At 44.2% G+C, this 17259-nt stretch overlaps 2 protein-coding genes across 5 annotated transcripts in view; one reads left to right on the top strand and one right to left on the bottom strand.

The window, feature by feature from the left end:
- The first annotated feature begins 298 nt into the window (after nt 1–298).
- On the top strand, nt 299–6837 carry tmem106c (transmembrane protein 106C). Its single transcript, XM_071475548.1, has 8 exons — nt 299–432; nt 759–1014; nt 1484–1547; nt 2153–2312; nt 2666–2806; nt 3639–3688; nt 4199–4252; nt 4805–6837. Exons 2-8 carry the CDS (start codon nt 801–803, stop codon nt 4959–4961), a joined length of 840 nt encoding a protein of 279 aa, XP_071331649.1. The 5' UTR covers nt 299–432; nt 759–800; the 3' UTR covers nt 4962–6837.
- A 412-nt stretch (nt 6838–7249) lies between these two features.
- tns2a (tensin 2a) overlaps nt 7250–17259 on the bottom strand; it is a 52125-nt gene continuing 42115 nt past the window's right edge. For 3 of the 4 annotated variants that reach the window (XM_071475539.1, XM_071475540.1, XM_071475543.1), the window contains exons 16-28: nt 17048–17113; nt 16748–16864; nt 14946–16529; nt 14554–14719; nt 12678–13885; nt 12435–12566; nt 12159–12254; nt 11929–12006; nt 11406–11483; nt 10879–11047; nt 10655–10723; nt 10231–10260; nt 7250–9865 (exon numbers count right to left, since the gene is read on the bottom strand). In XM_071475539.1, coding sequence (XP_071331640.1) covers nt 9727–9865; nt 10231–10260; nt 10655–10723; nt 10879–11047; nt 11406–11483; nt 11929–12006; nt 12159–12254; nt 12435–12566; nt 12678–13885; nt 14554–14719; nt 14946–16529; nt 16748–16864; nt 17048–17113 — 3932 coding nt within the window. In that variant the 3' untranslated portion in view covers nt 7250–9726. The remainder of the gene's footprint in view (nt 9866–10230; nt 10261–10654; nt 10724–10878; nt 11048–11405; nt 11484–11928; nt 12007–12158; nt 12255–12434; nt 12567–12677; nt 13886–14553; nt 14720–14945; nt 16530–16747; nt 16865–17047; nt 17114–17259) is intronic. The other variant, XM_071475541.1, reaches the window with a different exon arrangement.

Raw genomic sequence — 17259 nt, 5'->3', positions numbered from 1 at the left:
TCATACATCGGCTACCGCGGGCTACCATGGGCATATCGCGAAAGCTGACATATCAGACGAACTGCCTTGTGGTTGTACTTAGAACTGACCCGTAAGAACTGAGAATGCCTTATCGACTAATGACAAAATAACCTTTTGCAACCGTACAACACGTGGATAATAAACGCAACCTGTATGCCTGGTTACGGTCTGCTGTGCGCAGTTTGTTGACTCCTACAACATGCTGCAACATCCTTCAAGCTGCACAAAGCTCCTGATGCGCCGGTGAATCAAGTGGGGTCATTTGATCTTGGATCGTTGAAGAAACGCGGGGTAAGTGAAGGCAACACACCAGCGACGTAACTTCTGGTGCGACCGACGTTAGGGAGCGAACCGGAGCGCCGGTGTGAAAACGCCTTTGTGATGGCTACGCTGACTTGTGTCGTCTAAAAGGCAAGTAAAGTTTGTGTACTGAGGCTAACTAACAGTTACAGACCGTCACAACCGGTGGTAGCCGACGGCTAATTTGTAGGACGCTTGTTAGCAAACTAGCCCGCGTTAGCTCAGAGGCTCGACCCTGAACAACACTGAATTCTCACACAAAACAGTTGAACAGATTTGTCCAACAGTCTGAGTGTGTCAGCTAGTTTAATGTGAGATGGTCACATCTGACTGGCGGACACGGGCTCACACACCACAGCCGCACTATTGCTCCTCAAAAGCCAGCCTGCTCACGCTTTCTGTTTTTGGTTGATGGTGTCTCTGTCGCCCACCTGCAGGCGGGCGGGACTCGGTGGGAAGCTCAGGCGAGTCGCGCCGCCATGGGAACGCCGTGGTCTCGAAGCGGCAGCAGCTTGTCGCTCCTGCCGGAGGGGCTCGGCTCTGGGCGGCGGGGAGAGGACAAGGACTCTGATAATGACTCTTTGGACGGGCTCGGTAGACGGGAGGACATAGCCCAGTTCCCATATGTGGAGTTCACCGGGAGGGACAGCATAACGTGTCCGACGTGTCAAGGCACCGGGCGAATACCATCAGGTGAGTGGAAGCAGTCGAACATCAGCGCGTCGAGCTTGTATCGAAGCAGCAGAGGTGTAATGTCAGCGTAGAACGATCCTTCAGAAGGATAAAGACTGCTGTATTATCTTAGACCATGGCTGCAACTTCGGCAGAGTTAAAACACATTGAAATATACAATCAAAGCCTTGAAAGTTAGTCACAGAAGTCTTGAAAATACACAGGTTTATCTGCATGCTTCTGTTCATGTTGTTTTCTGTGCTGGTCTTTCATTCAGACTAGTACAGTGGCAAAGACCCTTAGGCTATAACTTGATGAAACACACTCTAATAGGTAAAACAAACCGTCTCTCATAGTATAGTGTTGCATGTGTTGTACTAAAATTAAAGGAAAAGACTGTCATCATGCAATTTTAGAGGCTGTATATTGGGAAAAATAAATCAAAACACTAATCATTAAGTTACATGACGTGATACCTCTTGCCTGATAGGACAAGTGAATGAACTGGTTGCATTGATACCATACAGTGACCAGAGACTGCAGCCCCAAAGAACGTAAGTAACCAAAACTTACCAATGCAGTGGCAAGAAAAGGAGGTGAACCCTTTGCAATTATTTGTATTTATGTTTAAAGTCGTCTTAAATATTGTCAGAGCTACACAATCTATTTGAACTAATAACACACAAATCCAGGGTAGGTTATTTCACTGTGTGCTGATGAGCAGCAAGTGGAATAGCTTGTTTGGGGTTAGGTGCCAAAGGAGGTTTGACCAGTTATTAAATACAAGGGTTCACTTAGTTTATCCATCACTGCTGTGAATGTTTAATGGGTGTGTTCCATAGACACACAGGAGATTATACTTGATTGTTTGTTATTAGTTTAAGCATATTGTGTTTGTTTATACATGTGACTTGATGTTTATGGCCAATCATGATGGGTTCACTGATTTTTCCATGCCATTGTGTATGTATCTGGCTTTCTGGTTCTGTAAAGATTGGATTTCTTTGTTCACTGAACATTTGTGTCTGTTGTACTCAAAGTCAAGTGAAATTTACATGTCATTCAAAAAATTCGAATTGTTCCAGGTGTGTACAAGCTCTGTTCTGTTAGTGTGGTGCACGACACTTAAAAGACAGAAGCTACTTTTTCTTGGTTCTAGGAAGCTGTATGTGGTCTTGTCGATCGTGCTGTGCCTCCTGGCCTCTTCGCTCGTTGCCTTCTTCCTCTTCCCTCGCTCAGTGGTCGTGGTGGATGATGGGATACGCTCGGTGACTGTTCGCTTTGACCACTCCAATATGAAGGTCCTGATGAACATGACGGTAGGTTTTCTCTTGCACTTGCGGCATACCGCAACTTGTACATAGCCTGAATTAAATTCCACTCGCTAAAATTCGTTGGTATAAGACATAGTAAGAGTTAACAGTAGCACTGTCACCTCACAGGGGGTGTGAATGTGAGTGTGACAGGTGTTTTGTCTTTATATGTCAGCCCTGTGATAGACTGGCAACCTGTCCAGGGTTTACCCTGCCCTCGCCCAGTGTCAGCTGGGATTGGCTCCAGCCCCAGCTGGCCCAGCCAACAGAGTGTCATTTAAACAAATACAGCAGATGTGTAGTTACAAAAGCATGTTTCATGATAGTTTTTGTCTTTTATTTCACGTTGTTTTTTTTAGAGCACACTGAACATCAGCAACCCAAACTTTTTCTCGATGCTGGTTCAGAGTGTGAGCTGCCAGGTCCTTTACATGAAGACAGTGATTGGAACTCAGCAGCTGGACAACGCCACCACCATCCTGCCACTCAGTGAGCGTCAGGTATGTAAATTAGACATTCAAAATGCACACTCTCGCTTCAGAGACTCATGCAATAGGTTTTATATATTTTAAAATAAAAAAAAATTCTTCTTTCTTAGTAAATATTGATCTGTACACATGATAAACATTATCACTGGTGCTCCAGTGACATTAAAGCTTCATGGTACAGAGGTCAGTATGGAAATAAGCTTCATTGGTAAACCATGCTGTGGGTGTGGCTGCTACAGGGCGTTGTCTCTGTTTGATATACTGTTTTGAAAATGAGCCCAACCTGCACGAACTCTCCTGCTAAAGGTTAAATATGTGAAGACATCAGTGCAGGAGCAGCACATACTGTTACGGAGTTAAAATCTGAAACTTAAGAGTGAGTCTGGTGATGTGATATATTCCTCTTACTCTCAACAAATCCCATGAAAAGACTAAAACCAACAAATTAATCGTAAGCAACAATAAGTGTTGTGTGTGCATCCAAAGACTTGCATCTTCAGTTTGCAGCAGTTTGCATGGTGCTGACAAAGCTGGACATATTGTTGAATGATGCATGTTGGTTTTACTCTCTTTATGAACTCTGTTGACCAAAACAACGATAAAGAAAATGTTGCAGATGTTGCAGTTCAGTAGTGTAACCTAGGTATCTATTGACATGTCACGTGTAATGAAATGTCTTTAGATTGATTAGAAGAGTTCGCTTCAGGTAAAGCCATTTATACATTGCCTCATTTCATTGTCTCACTGCTGATAGGAAATCTGTTTGTCATTCAGTTACTCCCGCTTCAACTCTAGATAACGAGACTTTGAGCTTTGTTGTTGTGTAACTTCTGATCTTCTGCAGGTTAACTACACTGTCAGTGTGGAGATTGGTAGCAGTGCACCCTATGTCTAGTAAGTGTTGATTTTCTACCTGAACAGCTTTTCAGTGTCGTGTAGAAACACAGGATCTTAACAATGCCTCATTGATTCAGTCAGCTGGTAGTACTAGATATCCTGACTGTCAGTCCCCAGCATGCTCCAAAAACACGGAATCCTACATTTCCTATAATGCATCTTGATAGCCTTCATAACCTTCAGTTAGACCCTCCCTGCCTTCATAATGCTCACATCTTTTCAACTCCACACCTCCAGTTTTGACACAGGCTCTTTAATATTATATGTCACGAGACAGTACACGACCTTTTTCACAGTCTTAGGAGTAAAACTTGTTCCACTTTAACTTTGAACCAATGCATTAAGAGTTAGTCTGATTTGGCAATAAAGATGCATGTAAGCTACACAGAGAGAAAATGAGTGGACAGTGACTGGTACATCTCTGCTGAATTGTTGGTTTATAAGCCTACCCAGAAGTCACAGCACAATTAATCAATTGAAACCTTTTCTGCTGTGTGTCTTTCTCAGTGCCTTCTGCACCATGCCCAGCATCAAGGTCCACAACATTGTCATATTTGTGCAGTAAGTAACTCTTCCCTTCCCAACCCTTCATTCTGCTTTTAACACTTTTTAAAGAGATAATTTTTTTTCACTGAACAATTCATCACATTTTAGAGGTTGATAATGTTTTGTATGAAAAATACAATATTACCCCCTGAAACGATGAGTGGAAGTGGAAAGTAGCCCTCTTTCCACTGCTGCATTGCCATAACCTTTTCTTATCAGCCTAATGTAAAGAAGCAGTTTTGCTGCGTGTTGTGTTGGGTAACACTGACAGCAGTGTTACCACATAAGCACTTCCTCAGTGTTAGACCACGTGTGAAATTCTTACCATAATTTTCTTTTTTACGAAGGACTATAATTCTTGCTTTGTAGTTTAGACAAAATAACAATAATTTCACATACTGGGAATGACTGGAACCTTTCTTTCTGCTGGTGCAATTTTCAGCCTGTTAATTGTCAAGAGAACCTGTCTTGAGATCATTTCTGTGGTCACATCATACATGTGGTCTGTAGCATTTTGTCTGCAGCAGCATGGCTCTTTATTTTGTCTGTCCCCTTGCCTGTTTTCAGAACATCAGTGAAAACCTCGTACATGGTGCGAACATCCCAGAACAGCCTCGAGGCCTTTCGCTACATAGACTGTGGCTCCAACACAACATACCACCAGACAGCCAAGCATCTCAGGCACCACTCACCAGCCACATCCCACAGCCCCCCTCTGCTGTGAGTGGAAGAGTCCTGCAGGACATGGATCATTTCCCTGGAGGAGGTGGGAGATGTTGGTATAAACTGCAGAGTGGATTTTGCTTTCCCTTGCAGAGAAAAACATGAGCAAAACCAAATGGTGCTTTTTTTCTAAGCTAAAACACAACAGGTACCATTGACTTGCTGTTAACTTGTGCCAGTGAATGATGAAACTGTTTCCTGGAAAACACGGGTGTGCCGAGGGAATGTTGTGAGAGGCAGCAGCCATTTTTTTCTGACTGCACGTTTGTTTTCATGGGACAGCCCAGAGGCAGCAGATGAGTGGTTTTGTTGTGGTGGTTGTTAGGCATAAACCAAGTGAAAATACAGCTCAATTACCTTTTTATTGCAGGGTCAGAATTGCTTTAATATATCTGTCATTTCTAGAATTGGACATTTCCTGCCACAGCAGCCACTTTTGGTTTATACTTGTCTTATTGGGGCTTATGATTGCCTGAAAGCCATGATGTGTAAAATACTAGTTTAAAAAGGCAGTTTTGCTATTTCAGACATGCTGACAGAATGAGTCACATGTTCTCCTGAGTAATTGCCAACGAGCGCTCTGTGGCCCTGTTTTGGAAACAGGACAAATGTCAGAGAAAGCTCTTTTCTATAAAGGAAAGTGATCAACTTTGAGAGCAGACAATGAAGTGCTGGGAGGGGCACTTTTGCTTAAGCTTCAATTAACACTGCAGAGCTCTGTGTGTGTCTGCTGCTGCATCAGGAGAGCGTCCTTCAGCGTAGCTTGAATCACTTTTGGCACCATGACACTGTGTTGACTGAAGGCTGCTGACTTTTCTTTAAAAAAGGAGAAGATATGGATCCGGTCTGCTGTTTCTAGTGTGGATCTAATGCAAGGGATCATTTAATGATTTAATGTTTTTGCACCTTGAAAACTGCGACATACTGTTATTGTTATATGTTGTTTTGCTTTGTTATTAACTGTTCCGCAAGTTTAAAATGGAATTTACACATTTGACATATCGTGTTTTTAAATGAAATAAGTTATTTCTAGTTACCTGTTATCTCAGAAAGTCTAAGCACACTGATTTTTAGATTCAAGGTATAGGTCATAGTGTCATAGAGAGGAAACTGTTCTCAGTCTAAATTTAATTTGAAACATCAGTGAAGCTCATGTAATGATGTGACATAATCTCTGATCCTGTAATGACTCAGTAACATCCCAGTTAACAAGTTCTTGGTCATTTACAGTCCTGCTACAGCTACTGAAAGAGGAATTTGGGCCTTAATTATAGCATCCAGTATAAGATGTCGAACATCTGTTAACAGTATCCTCTCCACCATGGCATTAACAATGCCGATATGCAACAGTAAACCGCATATAATCATGGCTGAAAGTGTGTCTATAGTATACAAACAGTGGGTCTGTCTGACCATAACAGATTGACAGTTTACATCTGTGCGTGTTTTGCTCACCTCCACATTTCAGACCATGAAGTGTATTATCTCAGAGCCTGTTCGTTGATAGAGGCAGACTCAATCTTTCCATCACGTATTCTCAGTATCTGTACAGAGCCATCTGTTACAAGGTTGATGTCGCAGTGGAAACAAATTGACTAAAAGCAATTGTGATGACTTTTTTTTTTTTTTTTTTTTTAAGGGAAAGTTGTTTGTAAATTTTTGACTAAAAGATTTTACAGGGTTTTAAAAAAAATACTGTGTATATATTTCTGCTTGGTTCTAAAAATGATATTAAAGGGAATTTAATAAATAAAATTAATAGCCTAATAAACACTGGCTCTTTTCTTTCATTGATCATTTCTGTCATTTTTAAAGCAAGAATGGCAAACGTGTCCTGGTTGTTTAATATCATTGTAATATAATATGTAATATCTGAATATCTTTGTAAGTTCTGCTATTGTCACATAGCCAGCTTTAGCATGAACAGCTGTTTACTTACCAGTCTAGAAGAAAAGCTCAGTGTCAAACAGCTGTGGTATGTGACTCCAATGGTAACTCTTCTGTCTATCATGTCTTTACTTCTACTGAAGTTAGAATGCTAACCAGCTAGCCCCAGCCCCTCTCAACACTTTTCCAATAGCGACTCACAGCAGCCTCAAATCTGTGCAGAAGACATAGCACTGCTCAGAGGTAGTATTACAACCTCTTGTCTTGTAGATGCAATGATGGCCAAAGTTCTTGCCCGCTCCCAGCAAGAAACCATGTTCGGCAGCAGAGAAAACCTGCAGATAGACCCTTTTAATCAACAATGCAGCCCTACGACTGTTAACCCAAATAACCACTCAGCACTTTAGGTACCACATCATTTCAGTTTAATTCTATTCTTCATTTTTTTTGCATACAAAATAGCATATTATTATTTTCAAAAAAAAAAAAAAACCAAATGTTTCCTTTTATGTCTCATACAATGTCCTATAGCTGCATGTGAAAATATATTACTACATAATATAGAGATCAACAAGAAAACAGACCACAATATATTATCGCTGTAATACAAGTAGTGTTTTTCTAGGCTTTTACCAGACGAGGCAACACACTAAATAAATGCATAGTAAAAATACAAGAAGCAATAAGTACAAAAATATAGCTGAATGAAAAGCTTATTAATACAAGAGTGCTTTGTCTTTGGTTAAGTACATCTGTCCTTAGGCCACTGTTCTGCTTATGTGTGTTTACCTGTATTCTCTTTGATAACATTGTATGTGTGAATAAGTGTGAAATAATGTCAGAGGATGTGAAGCAGTGAATGAACACCAAACGTCACGGCAGTGGTGTGATTTAACACCGTACGTCCTTCCCCATCTAGCTTTTAACCCTATTTCACATACATTTCTTTTAAAAGTGGACGTAACAATAACTTTACCCATCATATTTACCTAAATACCCTCAAACACACACACGCACGCACGCACGCACGCCACTCCCTCGCACACACTCTCGTTAAAAGTTAGAAACCTCACATTCGTGTTTACTTTCGTTAGAGAGTTATGTCTCTCACTCGCTCTGGTTATTAAGTGTATGTGACTGAAAAAAACCCCAAAAAACGATTGTCAATTGTGATTAAATGTGTGTTGTGGTGGGGCTGAAGGCAAGAGTGGCTGTATATATGCTGTATATACATCTGAATACCTGAACATCTCTAGATATAGAAACTAAATTACATCATCAGGGCTTTGGTCACTTTTAAACAAAGAAAAAAATAAAGGATTTTGTAATAAGACAAAATATAAACACCTGCTGTTCTCAAAGGCAGCTATAAGGTCTAAATGTTGAACTTTACAGCGCTTTGTTGCCCTCAACACACCTCCATGGCTCAACACAGTCTGCCCTGTGTCCTTAAAGCTGCTTTAACCTCGTCTGTCATTGGTCGACTGGACAGCAGCCAGACGAAAGAAGACGATAAAAGCTGTATTTTAACATCTTTACCAAGTTCAGCTTAGTCTGGCTCCCACCTGGATTCAGTGATCCTGGGTATCATGAAGCTGGTTGTCAACTAGCTCAGTTAAATCATGAATTATCTTTTCAGCTGTGAACATGTTAATGTGAAAGAGTCCTCAATTACAAGCCAATCACATACAACGTCATCAGTCATATGGCAGAAGATGAAATGGTGATACTTATAGGGGCTCTAGCCGCAGCAAACTGATACTCCACCACTTAAAGATAAAATATATATACAAGACTAGAACAGAATAAAAGGCCTGAATATGGCTGGTGTCTCCAACATGTTCAGTAGTCTAGAATGGAAAAGAAATTGATCATCCACCAATTTTCTATAGTGACTTTTTTTAATCTCATGGTGGATAAAGTACTTAAAACAGCTAAAAGTTAACTAAGGCTGTTTCTGCTGCGAAAACCAGAGAGAGCAGTGCGATAGTCCCAATAAAAAAAAAAAAAAAAAGTCCTGAAGAAAATAAACTGATCCACAATAACATCTGTCTGACAGCAGATGTTATGCTTATAATTCACTGAGCGAATTAACAGCATGCGCAATTAATATGCAGCTACAATTGCCACTTTAGTCTGTTAGTATGGTAAACCATGTTCAGACAACTGTCTCTCTATTACTTTGCTGCTGCGGGAAACTTAAAAACGTGTTGATTCTCAGGCAAGTTCTGAACTTAACAGAGCCTCCCTGATGATTTCTGAGCCGACTCATGGATGCTTATTCGTGATGGCAGAAGGGGCATGAATCTGTGCAGCATGGTGGTGCAGTCCTGTTAAAAAAGTGAGCCAGCTTCATGATACCAGAGAACCTGAGTTAAGCCCAAAGATAGCTGGCTAACCCACTAATCTTTCTTCATGATACAGGTCCCTGTCAAATGTAAAGGCTCTGAAGCCTCCTCATCCTTTTAAGCTTAACACTATGCATCATGGCTTTGTTTGACCACTGTGTTTTATTATGGTTTCTTCATCCAACAATACTTTACTATATTAGAAACGTGAATGTGCTGTTACAGTATATTTCTAGTTTTTGGAAAAGGTGGGGGCTGTTTAGGAGCAGACAGTGTGGCACATCAACAGATGAAAAACCATCAGTAGGGATCATGGACTAGGATTTTCCTTTGCTTTCTGAATGTATTTACACCCAACAATAAGAAAATCTTCGTCACATCATCAACTGATGGACAAAGATTAGTGTCATGGCCCAAACTTAGAGAACACAAGCGGTGGCACTGGGCCGTCACTGTGCAGTAAACGCCTCATCAATACTATATGCTGCATGTCACTGTTTGTGTGCTCCGAGTTCTGTTTCCTCTCTTAGTCTAGCGGCGCTGTGACAACATGACCTTGTTGATAAAGTTGACGATGGCAGAGGCAGGTTGTTCGGGGTCCAGCTCTGCGAACATGTGGCAAACGTTCTCCGCCAAGCTGCCGGGCTTCTTGGCTACGAAACCAAACACCCTGAGAGGGGAAGGATCAGGAAAGAGAAGGAGGATGTGAGACAGCAGCTTACTGAACATAACGTGAAAGGCAGGTTGAGTTAACCTGGTGAGGTAGGTAGTGCTGTCTCTTTGTAACAGCCTACAGAGTTATCTACAATGAAAGAATTAGTGTTATGTAATATGGGGACTTGTTTTAATTATTAAATCATACTTGCTGGAATGATTTTGCCGAGGCTCACACGCAGTCTGATGCCATGCAAAGGCTTTAATATCAACGACTTCTCATGCAAAGGGTGAACCTACACGCCCTTTTTTAAAACACACACAAACACACATGCATCCACTGACTTTGTCTGAGTCACCAAACACAAACAGAGCACTTACTTAACAGTGGTGTTGTCTGAGTTAGTCCACCTAAAGCCGAGAGAGGGAGAGAGAGAGAGAGAGAGAGAGAGAGAGAGAGAGAGAGAAACCGGACTCAGACATGCACACACACACAGGCAGAGCTGCCAAACAAGCTGATGCAGCTGCAGCTGCGGCCACAGCGAGTGTGCTTGTCAAAACACAATGACCCGTCTCACATGCACGCTCACACACATTCAGAGGCAAACAAATGCACTCACAAAAAAGACAGAGACCGATCCATGCGAGGGTTCACAGCAACAAATGGGGCAGTGAAGGATCATGGGTGCAGTGAATTATGGATTGTGGTGACGTGTCTATGATTTTTGCTGACTTCAGGTTAGTTATGATTCCAACTCCAGCTACAAGAATCAAGTAAGATTTATCTACTCTTTTAATTTCCCACCTCCTGTCTTTAGGGTCAACGCTACTGAAGGTCACGCTGTTCACTGGGTAATGTCTCCTGAAGAAAACCCTAGAAGAAGAAAGATTCAATACATGTAGAGCAAATCATAAGAGACCTTTTTAAGAGCTAAATCAATCGAGGCAAACTGGGCACAAACTGGTAAGAATAAGGTAAGGTGATTATGTCACTTTATTTTTGAAGAATTCCTTTTTGAAGTTCCTTACCTGCGCTGGCTGTCGGTGAGGGTGATGCCCTGCGACGTCACTTTGAACTGTACGACAGTGGCGGCGGGACGTGGGTTACGACCCAGGGTGGCATCTGTTGCCTTGGCGATGGCCTGGGGGCCAGTCAGAGACTCTGTTTCCACGGAGTTCAGGTAGAGGACGTTACAGGCTGAGGGAAGAGAGAGGTATACACACTGACCAATGAGATGACAGACACACCTGTCATCAGCATTCTGCCTGCTGCATGTGAACAATGTCGAATTCACAGCATTTTATGTAAAAATACAAGCTCATGGTATTTTGATGTGTAGTACTACTGGTAGATGCTTTCAAGGTGCACATGCAGTGTTTGATTACGATCCTATTATTTAATCTGTTTTGTTCTTTGTTGTCAGACAGCCCTCAATTGAAATTACAACTGTACTCGCAACTTAAAATAATAAACTCCATCTCTGTGATGTATGTAGATAATAATGTTAAAGACATCAGTGTGTGTGAGGAGAAAGGAGGCAGGATGGAGAACTCACCCGCTCCTTGTTTCAGCAGGTCAGCAGCCGTGCTGATGTTACTCACTGGTTGAACCTCCTGCACCTCTCCTATCAGATCTGACAACAGGGAGACAAATAAAGCCAGTTATAGAGGATCAAAGTGCCATCTTATCTCATCACAGATTATTACAAGAATAACTTAACTTTGCTGTAATGCAAATAAAAAGTGTCTCAAAATGTCTCAAACTATTAGATCTACAGAAAATGTTTCACTGAAAAAATGCTGAACATTATCTAGTTCCAGCCTCAATTCTGAGGATTGTCTGCTTTTATTTATCTGACTGTAAATTGGATATATGGGGATTTTGGATTCTGGTCAAAAATAAAGAAATAAATAGAAATTTGTCCCCTATTTGAATGAGTCACCTTGGACTTTACTACTTACTTTCACTTTCACTGTGTCATTTTATAGAGAAAACAATTAAGACATTTATTGGCAAATTGATCAATAATGAAAATATTCATTAGTTGCAGTTGTTTTCAAAAACTAAACAGTACCAACCCTTTTCTGGGATCTTCAGAGCGCAGGGCAAAGAAATGGGTGTGATGGAGTGTTGGTAGACCAAAGCTGACAGACTCCCTGTGGAAAGCAGATAATAGTAAAAATTCCTTACATTCCCCAACACTAACAAGATGTATAGAAACATAATTCTCTCTCCTGTAGGCCCCTCGTGGTACTTTTCCCTGAAACAGTCATACAGTTACCCCTAAAGCTAGGGGAAGACAACTTACCAAAGTAGGGCTCATTCTGACATCCTTTAATCTTGACTCCTCGAGGGCCTGTCTCTATCAGGAAGTGTCTGACCAGCTGTTCCAGAGGGTCACTCACTGTAACAGCAGAGGTTGACCATCGATAAGTTGCAAATGTCATTTTCTACCAAGCCACAGCTGAACAAATGAAATGCCACACTAAATACCTTCAGTGGCTAAACTGTGCTAGTGTTGCTGAACAATAGAAGCAAAAATGTGACAATGTGATATCTTAATAACATAAACAATACATTTTACCCTTGCTGCTGTGGTTGTTGGCGTTGGGCGGAGGTGTAGCCACCTTCAGGGCCAAGCCGTAGGCCCCTTGGAAAGAGTTACTGTCCCTGATCAGGAAGGTTCCTGGCTCTCTCTCCTTCAGAGATGCGATTGCTGCAGCCAAGCACAAACAAGATATTAGAAAATTTCATATTCTGTGATTTGAAATTAGATCATAGCAAACAAGACTTTTTGTTAAACTTAGGAAAAAGCTTTCATATCTACCTTGCTCTCTGGAGATGCCAGGCTTATACCAGAACCTTGAACTATCCTGGACAAACTTTACACTGACCCTATTTGCATTCTCAGGCTCCACAGAGGCCATTCCATCATTCTGGCCTGTAGGGGGGGCAATTTCCCCCACGGTGGGAGAGAATGTGACATGGTGCTGATGCTGGGTGGTGCTGGCAGCGGAGGAAGGCACGTGGCCCAAGGCTGGCCTCAGAGTCCCTACCCCTTCGGTAGGTGAACTCGACTGGGCAGGTGGGTGGCGCTTCTCTGGCAGAGGTGGTTGAGGGTGAGGGAGGGGGATGGAGATGGTGGAGTAGTTGGAGTAGGAGGACGGGTGAAGCTGAGGAGTTTGACCAGAGTAGCAGTGCCTCTTGTTAGTGTCCAGAGCAGCACTGTGCTCCATGGCTGGGTAGTGGTGATGTGGGGGTCCGTGCTGCTGAATGTGGTTCGGATGTTGGGGGTCAGACCCACTTAACATCAACCTCCTCCCCAGGGTGGCAAAGCCAGGAACTGGGGTATCAGAAACAGGGGAGCCTTCCATGCTGCTGGATGCAGGCTGGGGGGACGGTGATGAAGCAGTGGTGGGAGATGCAGGGGCTTGGGTGTTGGAGGTGTTGGTAGGTTTTGGGGCTTCTGGGTGAGCTCCCCTGCTTGGAGAAGATCCATTGACCTCTGCTAGGACCGGTCCAGCAGAGCCAGTGGCTTGGGCCTGGGTCTGGCTCTGAGGCTGGGACACTGCCTGTGCCACAGTCGAAGGTAGAGCAGCAGCTTCTGAAGGATGGGTAGTCTGGAGAGTGAGAGGGCCAGGTTGGGGGTGTGCATTTGGTGCAGGTGAAGCATGGATAGGAGAGGAAGGAGCCTGGGAGTGTCCCTGGTTTGATGTGGTTAGTGTCACAGAGTCAAACGACGTAGCTGAGGGTATATCTGGGTTACAGTGCTGCTGATGGGGAGCTGTAGGGGATGGGTCTGTTTGTGCAGTGCAGTGGTTGTGGGGTTCTGTTTGCACAGGTGTGGTTGTGTGTGACTGCGTGTCTTTGGTGGATGACACAGAAGACAGCTCTGTGCTGCTTTTTTGGCGTTCTGGGGATTCTTTGACGATATTATCGGCGTGATAGTGCCTGTCCTGGGGCTGGGAGGCCTCGTAGTCACTGCTGATGATGTCTGTGGTCCGGATCTCATACTCCCTCCCTCCTGGACTGGGGCTTAAATGGACAGACATGATTGTTACTGTCACATACCTGCTTGTGATCTTGAGAAATGTCATCAACTGATAAGTATTTAATTTTTTTTTTTGGGGGGGGGGGGGGCTTTTTTAATGCCTTTATTAGACAGGACAGTGAGAGAGTGACAGGAAAGTTGGGGAGAGAGAGAGGGGATGACATGCAGCAAAGGGCCGCGGGTCGGATTCGAACCCCGGGCCACTGTGGTTAGGACTAAGCCTTAATGGTATGCTCTCTACCAGGTGCCCCCACTGATTAGTATTTTTAAAGGTCCCATATTGTACAGTGAGATTTCCATGTCCTTTTTTTTTTTTTTTTTTATAAAGCAGTTCTAGGTTCAGAACAGAGGCTTAGAGCCTGAGAGAGGAGATGTAAAACTACATTAAGATGGTCTTTGGTACTTTAAGCCATATATATATATATATATATATATATATATATATATATATATATATATATATATATATATATATATATACTTATGGGTATCAATATATATATATACTTATGGGTATCAACACTTTTAATAAAACACAGGAAAATAAAATATGGGACCTTTAGTATTTCTTATCCTTCTTCCCACCCTGACAATGAGGACTACTCTTGCTGACAAAACTCTCTTGCTTAGTGAAGGAGGTAAGGTCGACTACCTTTCCTGCGTGCGCAGGGGGCTGCTGGTGTGGACAGGAGTGGGCGGTCCAGACATGTCAGATGGCGTGGAGCATGCGGCATGGCCGTCCCTGTGGACTCTCTTAAAGGATCCGTGGGTAATGTGATCCCTCCAGCCCACGCTTTCACCAGAACTACGAAGGCCATCTGAGAAAGGAAAGGAAGAATGGATTGCATTTAATTAACATCCATGAATGCAGAATCAGCTGAGGTTGGCGACTGGCGAGAAGAGGCAATTTGTGAGTAATGTGTAAGGTATCTGTTGAGTTAAGCACAAATTATAAGTGGATGCTGTTGTTGATTATGGATCATTTATAGACTCCTGATTCCCGTTACAAGAAAACACATTAAGCCCTGTTTTAACGTGACTCACCAGTGTGTGAGTCAGAGCTGTATGACTGCTGTGAGTCTGGATGGTGATGGTGGTGGTTATGATTATGCTCTGCTGGCCCGTTGCTATGGCTGCAGGGCCCCGTCATGGAGGAAGCAGGAGGCAGCGGGGACGTGGACTCAGACTGGTAGCCTGAGGCATAGCCCCTGCTTTCAGAAGGTGAGGGCTGGTAAGGCGAGCAGGGGTAAACCTGGCGGGGTGTTTGGTAACCACTGCTGCTACTGCTGTACTTCAAATCCAGGTGAGAATGAGCGTGAGACCTCGATGCCTCTGGATAAGCTGGGTGACCCGATGGCAAGGGGTCAAATGTGAAGGCTGGAAGATCGTGACCTTGTGGGCCATAGGAGGCTACGGTGGCTCTCCTGTGCCAATACTCAGCCTCTCTGTCTCTCTCCCACTGCAGCTCAGCCTCCCTGTCTCGCTCCCAGTGGAGGGACAGCTCTCTGCCTCGCCTCAGCCCAGGATCCCTTTCCCAGTGGAGCTCTGACCCTCTGGGTAACTCTGTCTCCCTGGCTCTTCTAAGCCCCACCTCCCTCTGCTGAAGCTCCGCCTCTCTGTCCCAGTGGAAGCTGTCACCCCTGTCGAGCCTCAGGCCGTGATAGGCCGCTGAGTCTTCCCTCCTGATAGTGCAGTCTCTGCAAGGGCAGCCTGGGGGTGGCAGACCATCCATTAGCATTATATCATGGTAGGTGGGGCTGGTGGAGGGTTTGGGGTGGTGCGCATGGGCATGGGCATGGTGGTGGCTGTGAGGTGGAGGAGGGTGGTGGTAGGGACCGTAGTCGTCTTCTCGACAGCAGATGCGACCCGGTGCAGAGAGAGGGTGGTGATGTGGTGGGTTGTGAGAGTGAGGGGTGAGGTCTGGTGATGGGTATGGGCAGATATGTCGAGATGAGGGAGCCTCTGAGCAGGAGCGGTGTAGGTAGTGTGGTGGGCCGCTCTGGCGGTCCCACACCAAATCTGGAGGGGGAAGGGACTGGTGGGAGTGGGGATTGTAGTGCTGGCACAGATCCATATGTGATGGAGGAGCAGCTGGGTTGGGGCTGGCAGAAGGTGTTGCCCCGTGATGCCCGTTGGTGCCGGGAGCCCGATCGAGGCAGTAACCATTAGGCATAAGGAGGGTGCGGTCACAGCCAGGTTCGGCACAGCGCTGGGACCGGTAACCATCCCGGCAGGAACATGACCGACTGAGCCTCAACGTGCCAGTTCGCTCCGAGGGCAATGAATCTCCATCATCCAAGATAGCGGTCTCTCGCTCTCCATCTCGGTTTCCCTCTATACCTCCAAGAAGACGCTCAAGCTCCTCCCGTTCCTGTCTGGTTGGAGGCGGTGGACGAATGGGTTCCTCCTGGCGGTCAGAATGGGCAGATGGTTGGTTCAAATGGATGGAATGGCCTGAGAGGGCGGAGTCGGAGCCTTGAGCGATGAGATGATCGGGCCTATCTTCAGGAAGGCCCACCCCTGGGCTGCTGCCATTAGTTGAGGTGAGAGAACCCGAGCCAGGCCCTCGACGCTTCTTTATCTGAGCGTACAGACTGCCATCTAGAGGACCTCTGGTGTGGGCAATGTCTAAGACAAAAAGAAAAGAAACAAGATCAGCTCTCAGACTGACAGTACTCATTGGCTATGCATAGAGACAATTTTGATATCTAGGTGGTCTGTTTTGGAAATAGCAAAAACAAAGGTAGGGTTGGGTTGGCAGTTTTAGCAAAAACTAATTTTCCACCATTAGCAATACCTTAAAATTAATCTGAGATGGGATTTAAAGAAAACAGTTGGTGTGTTACCCTCCAGACTGTCCTGGTATCGCTGGTTAAAGTTCTCATAAGAATCCCAGCGAACCACTGGGTCAGCGGTGTTGTAGTCCACCGTGACAGCCGGGTCGTTCTTCTGGTATTCACGACCTGAGGAAAGACCCATTTCATTTCCATTCATCTGCATTTGTTTCCTTCCTTGAACAAGACTATATTTTATTTGTGAACAAGCTTTTAGAGTCAATTCGTCTTTTACTTGTTTGACAAAAATAAACTTATCTTACAGAGTAGAATAGGTATGAAAAAGAATTTCAAGTAGTAGAGTGAACCAACCTTTGATCTTCTCAGGTCCAGAGGAGAAGACAAACTCTACTGTGGCATCAGACGGAAAACGCTCATCTTGGGGAGAAGAACAGGAAAAAAAAGCTCAACAAAACATCCCTCCATCCATCATCTATACAGCTTATCCATACAGGGTTGCGAGGGGGGCTCGAGCCAATCCCAGCTGACATTGGGCGAGGGTGGGGTACACCCTGGACAGGACG

Source organism: Trachinotus anak, unplaced genomic scaffold (assembly GCF_046630095.1).
Source record: "Trachinotus anak isolate AG129_WGS33_773 ecotype Australia unplaced genomic scaffold, CSIRO_AGI_Tana_v1 ptg000004l, whole genome shotgun sequence".
NCBI lineage: Eukaryota > Metazoa > Chordata > Actinopteri > Carangiformes > Carangidae > Trachinotus > Trachinotus anak.
This window is presented reverse-complemented; position numbering and strand designations above follow the sequence as displayed.

Bases quoted from the DNA above. Each gene is read 5' to 3' on its own strand.
- tmem106c (XM_071475548.1), top strand. From the start codon at position 801: ATGGGAACGCCGTGGTCTCGAAGCGGCAGCAGCTTGTCGCTCCTGCCG. The intron at 2,807-3,638 runs GTATGTAAATTA...GATCTTCTGCAG, and splicing joins TGCCACTCAGTGAGCGTCAG to GTTAACTACACTGTCAGTGT. The intron at 3,689-4,198 runs GTAAGTGTTGAT...TGTCTTTCTCAG, and splicing joins AGCAGTGCACCCTATGTCTA to TGCCTTCTGCACCATGCCCA.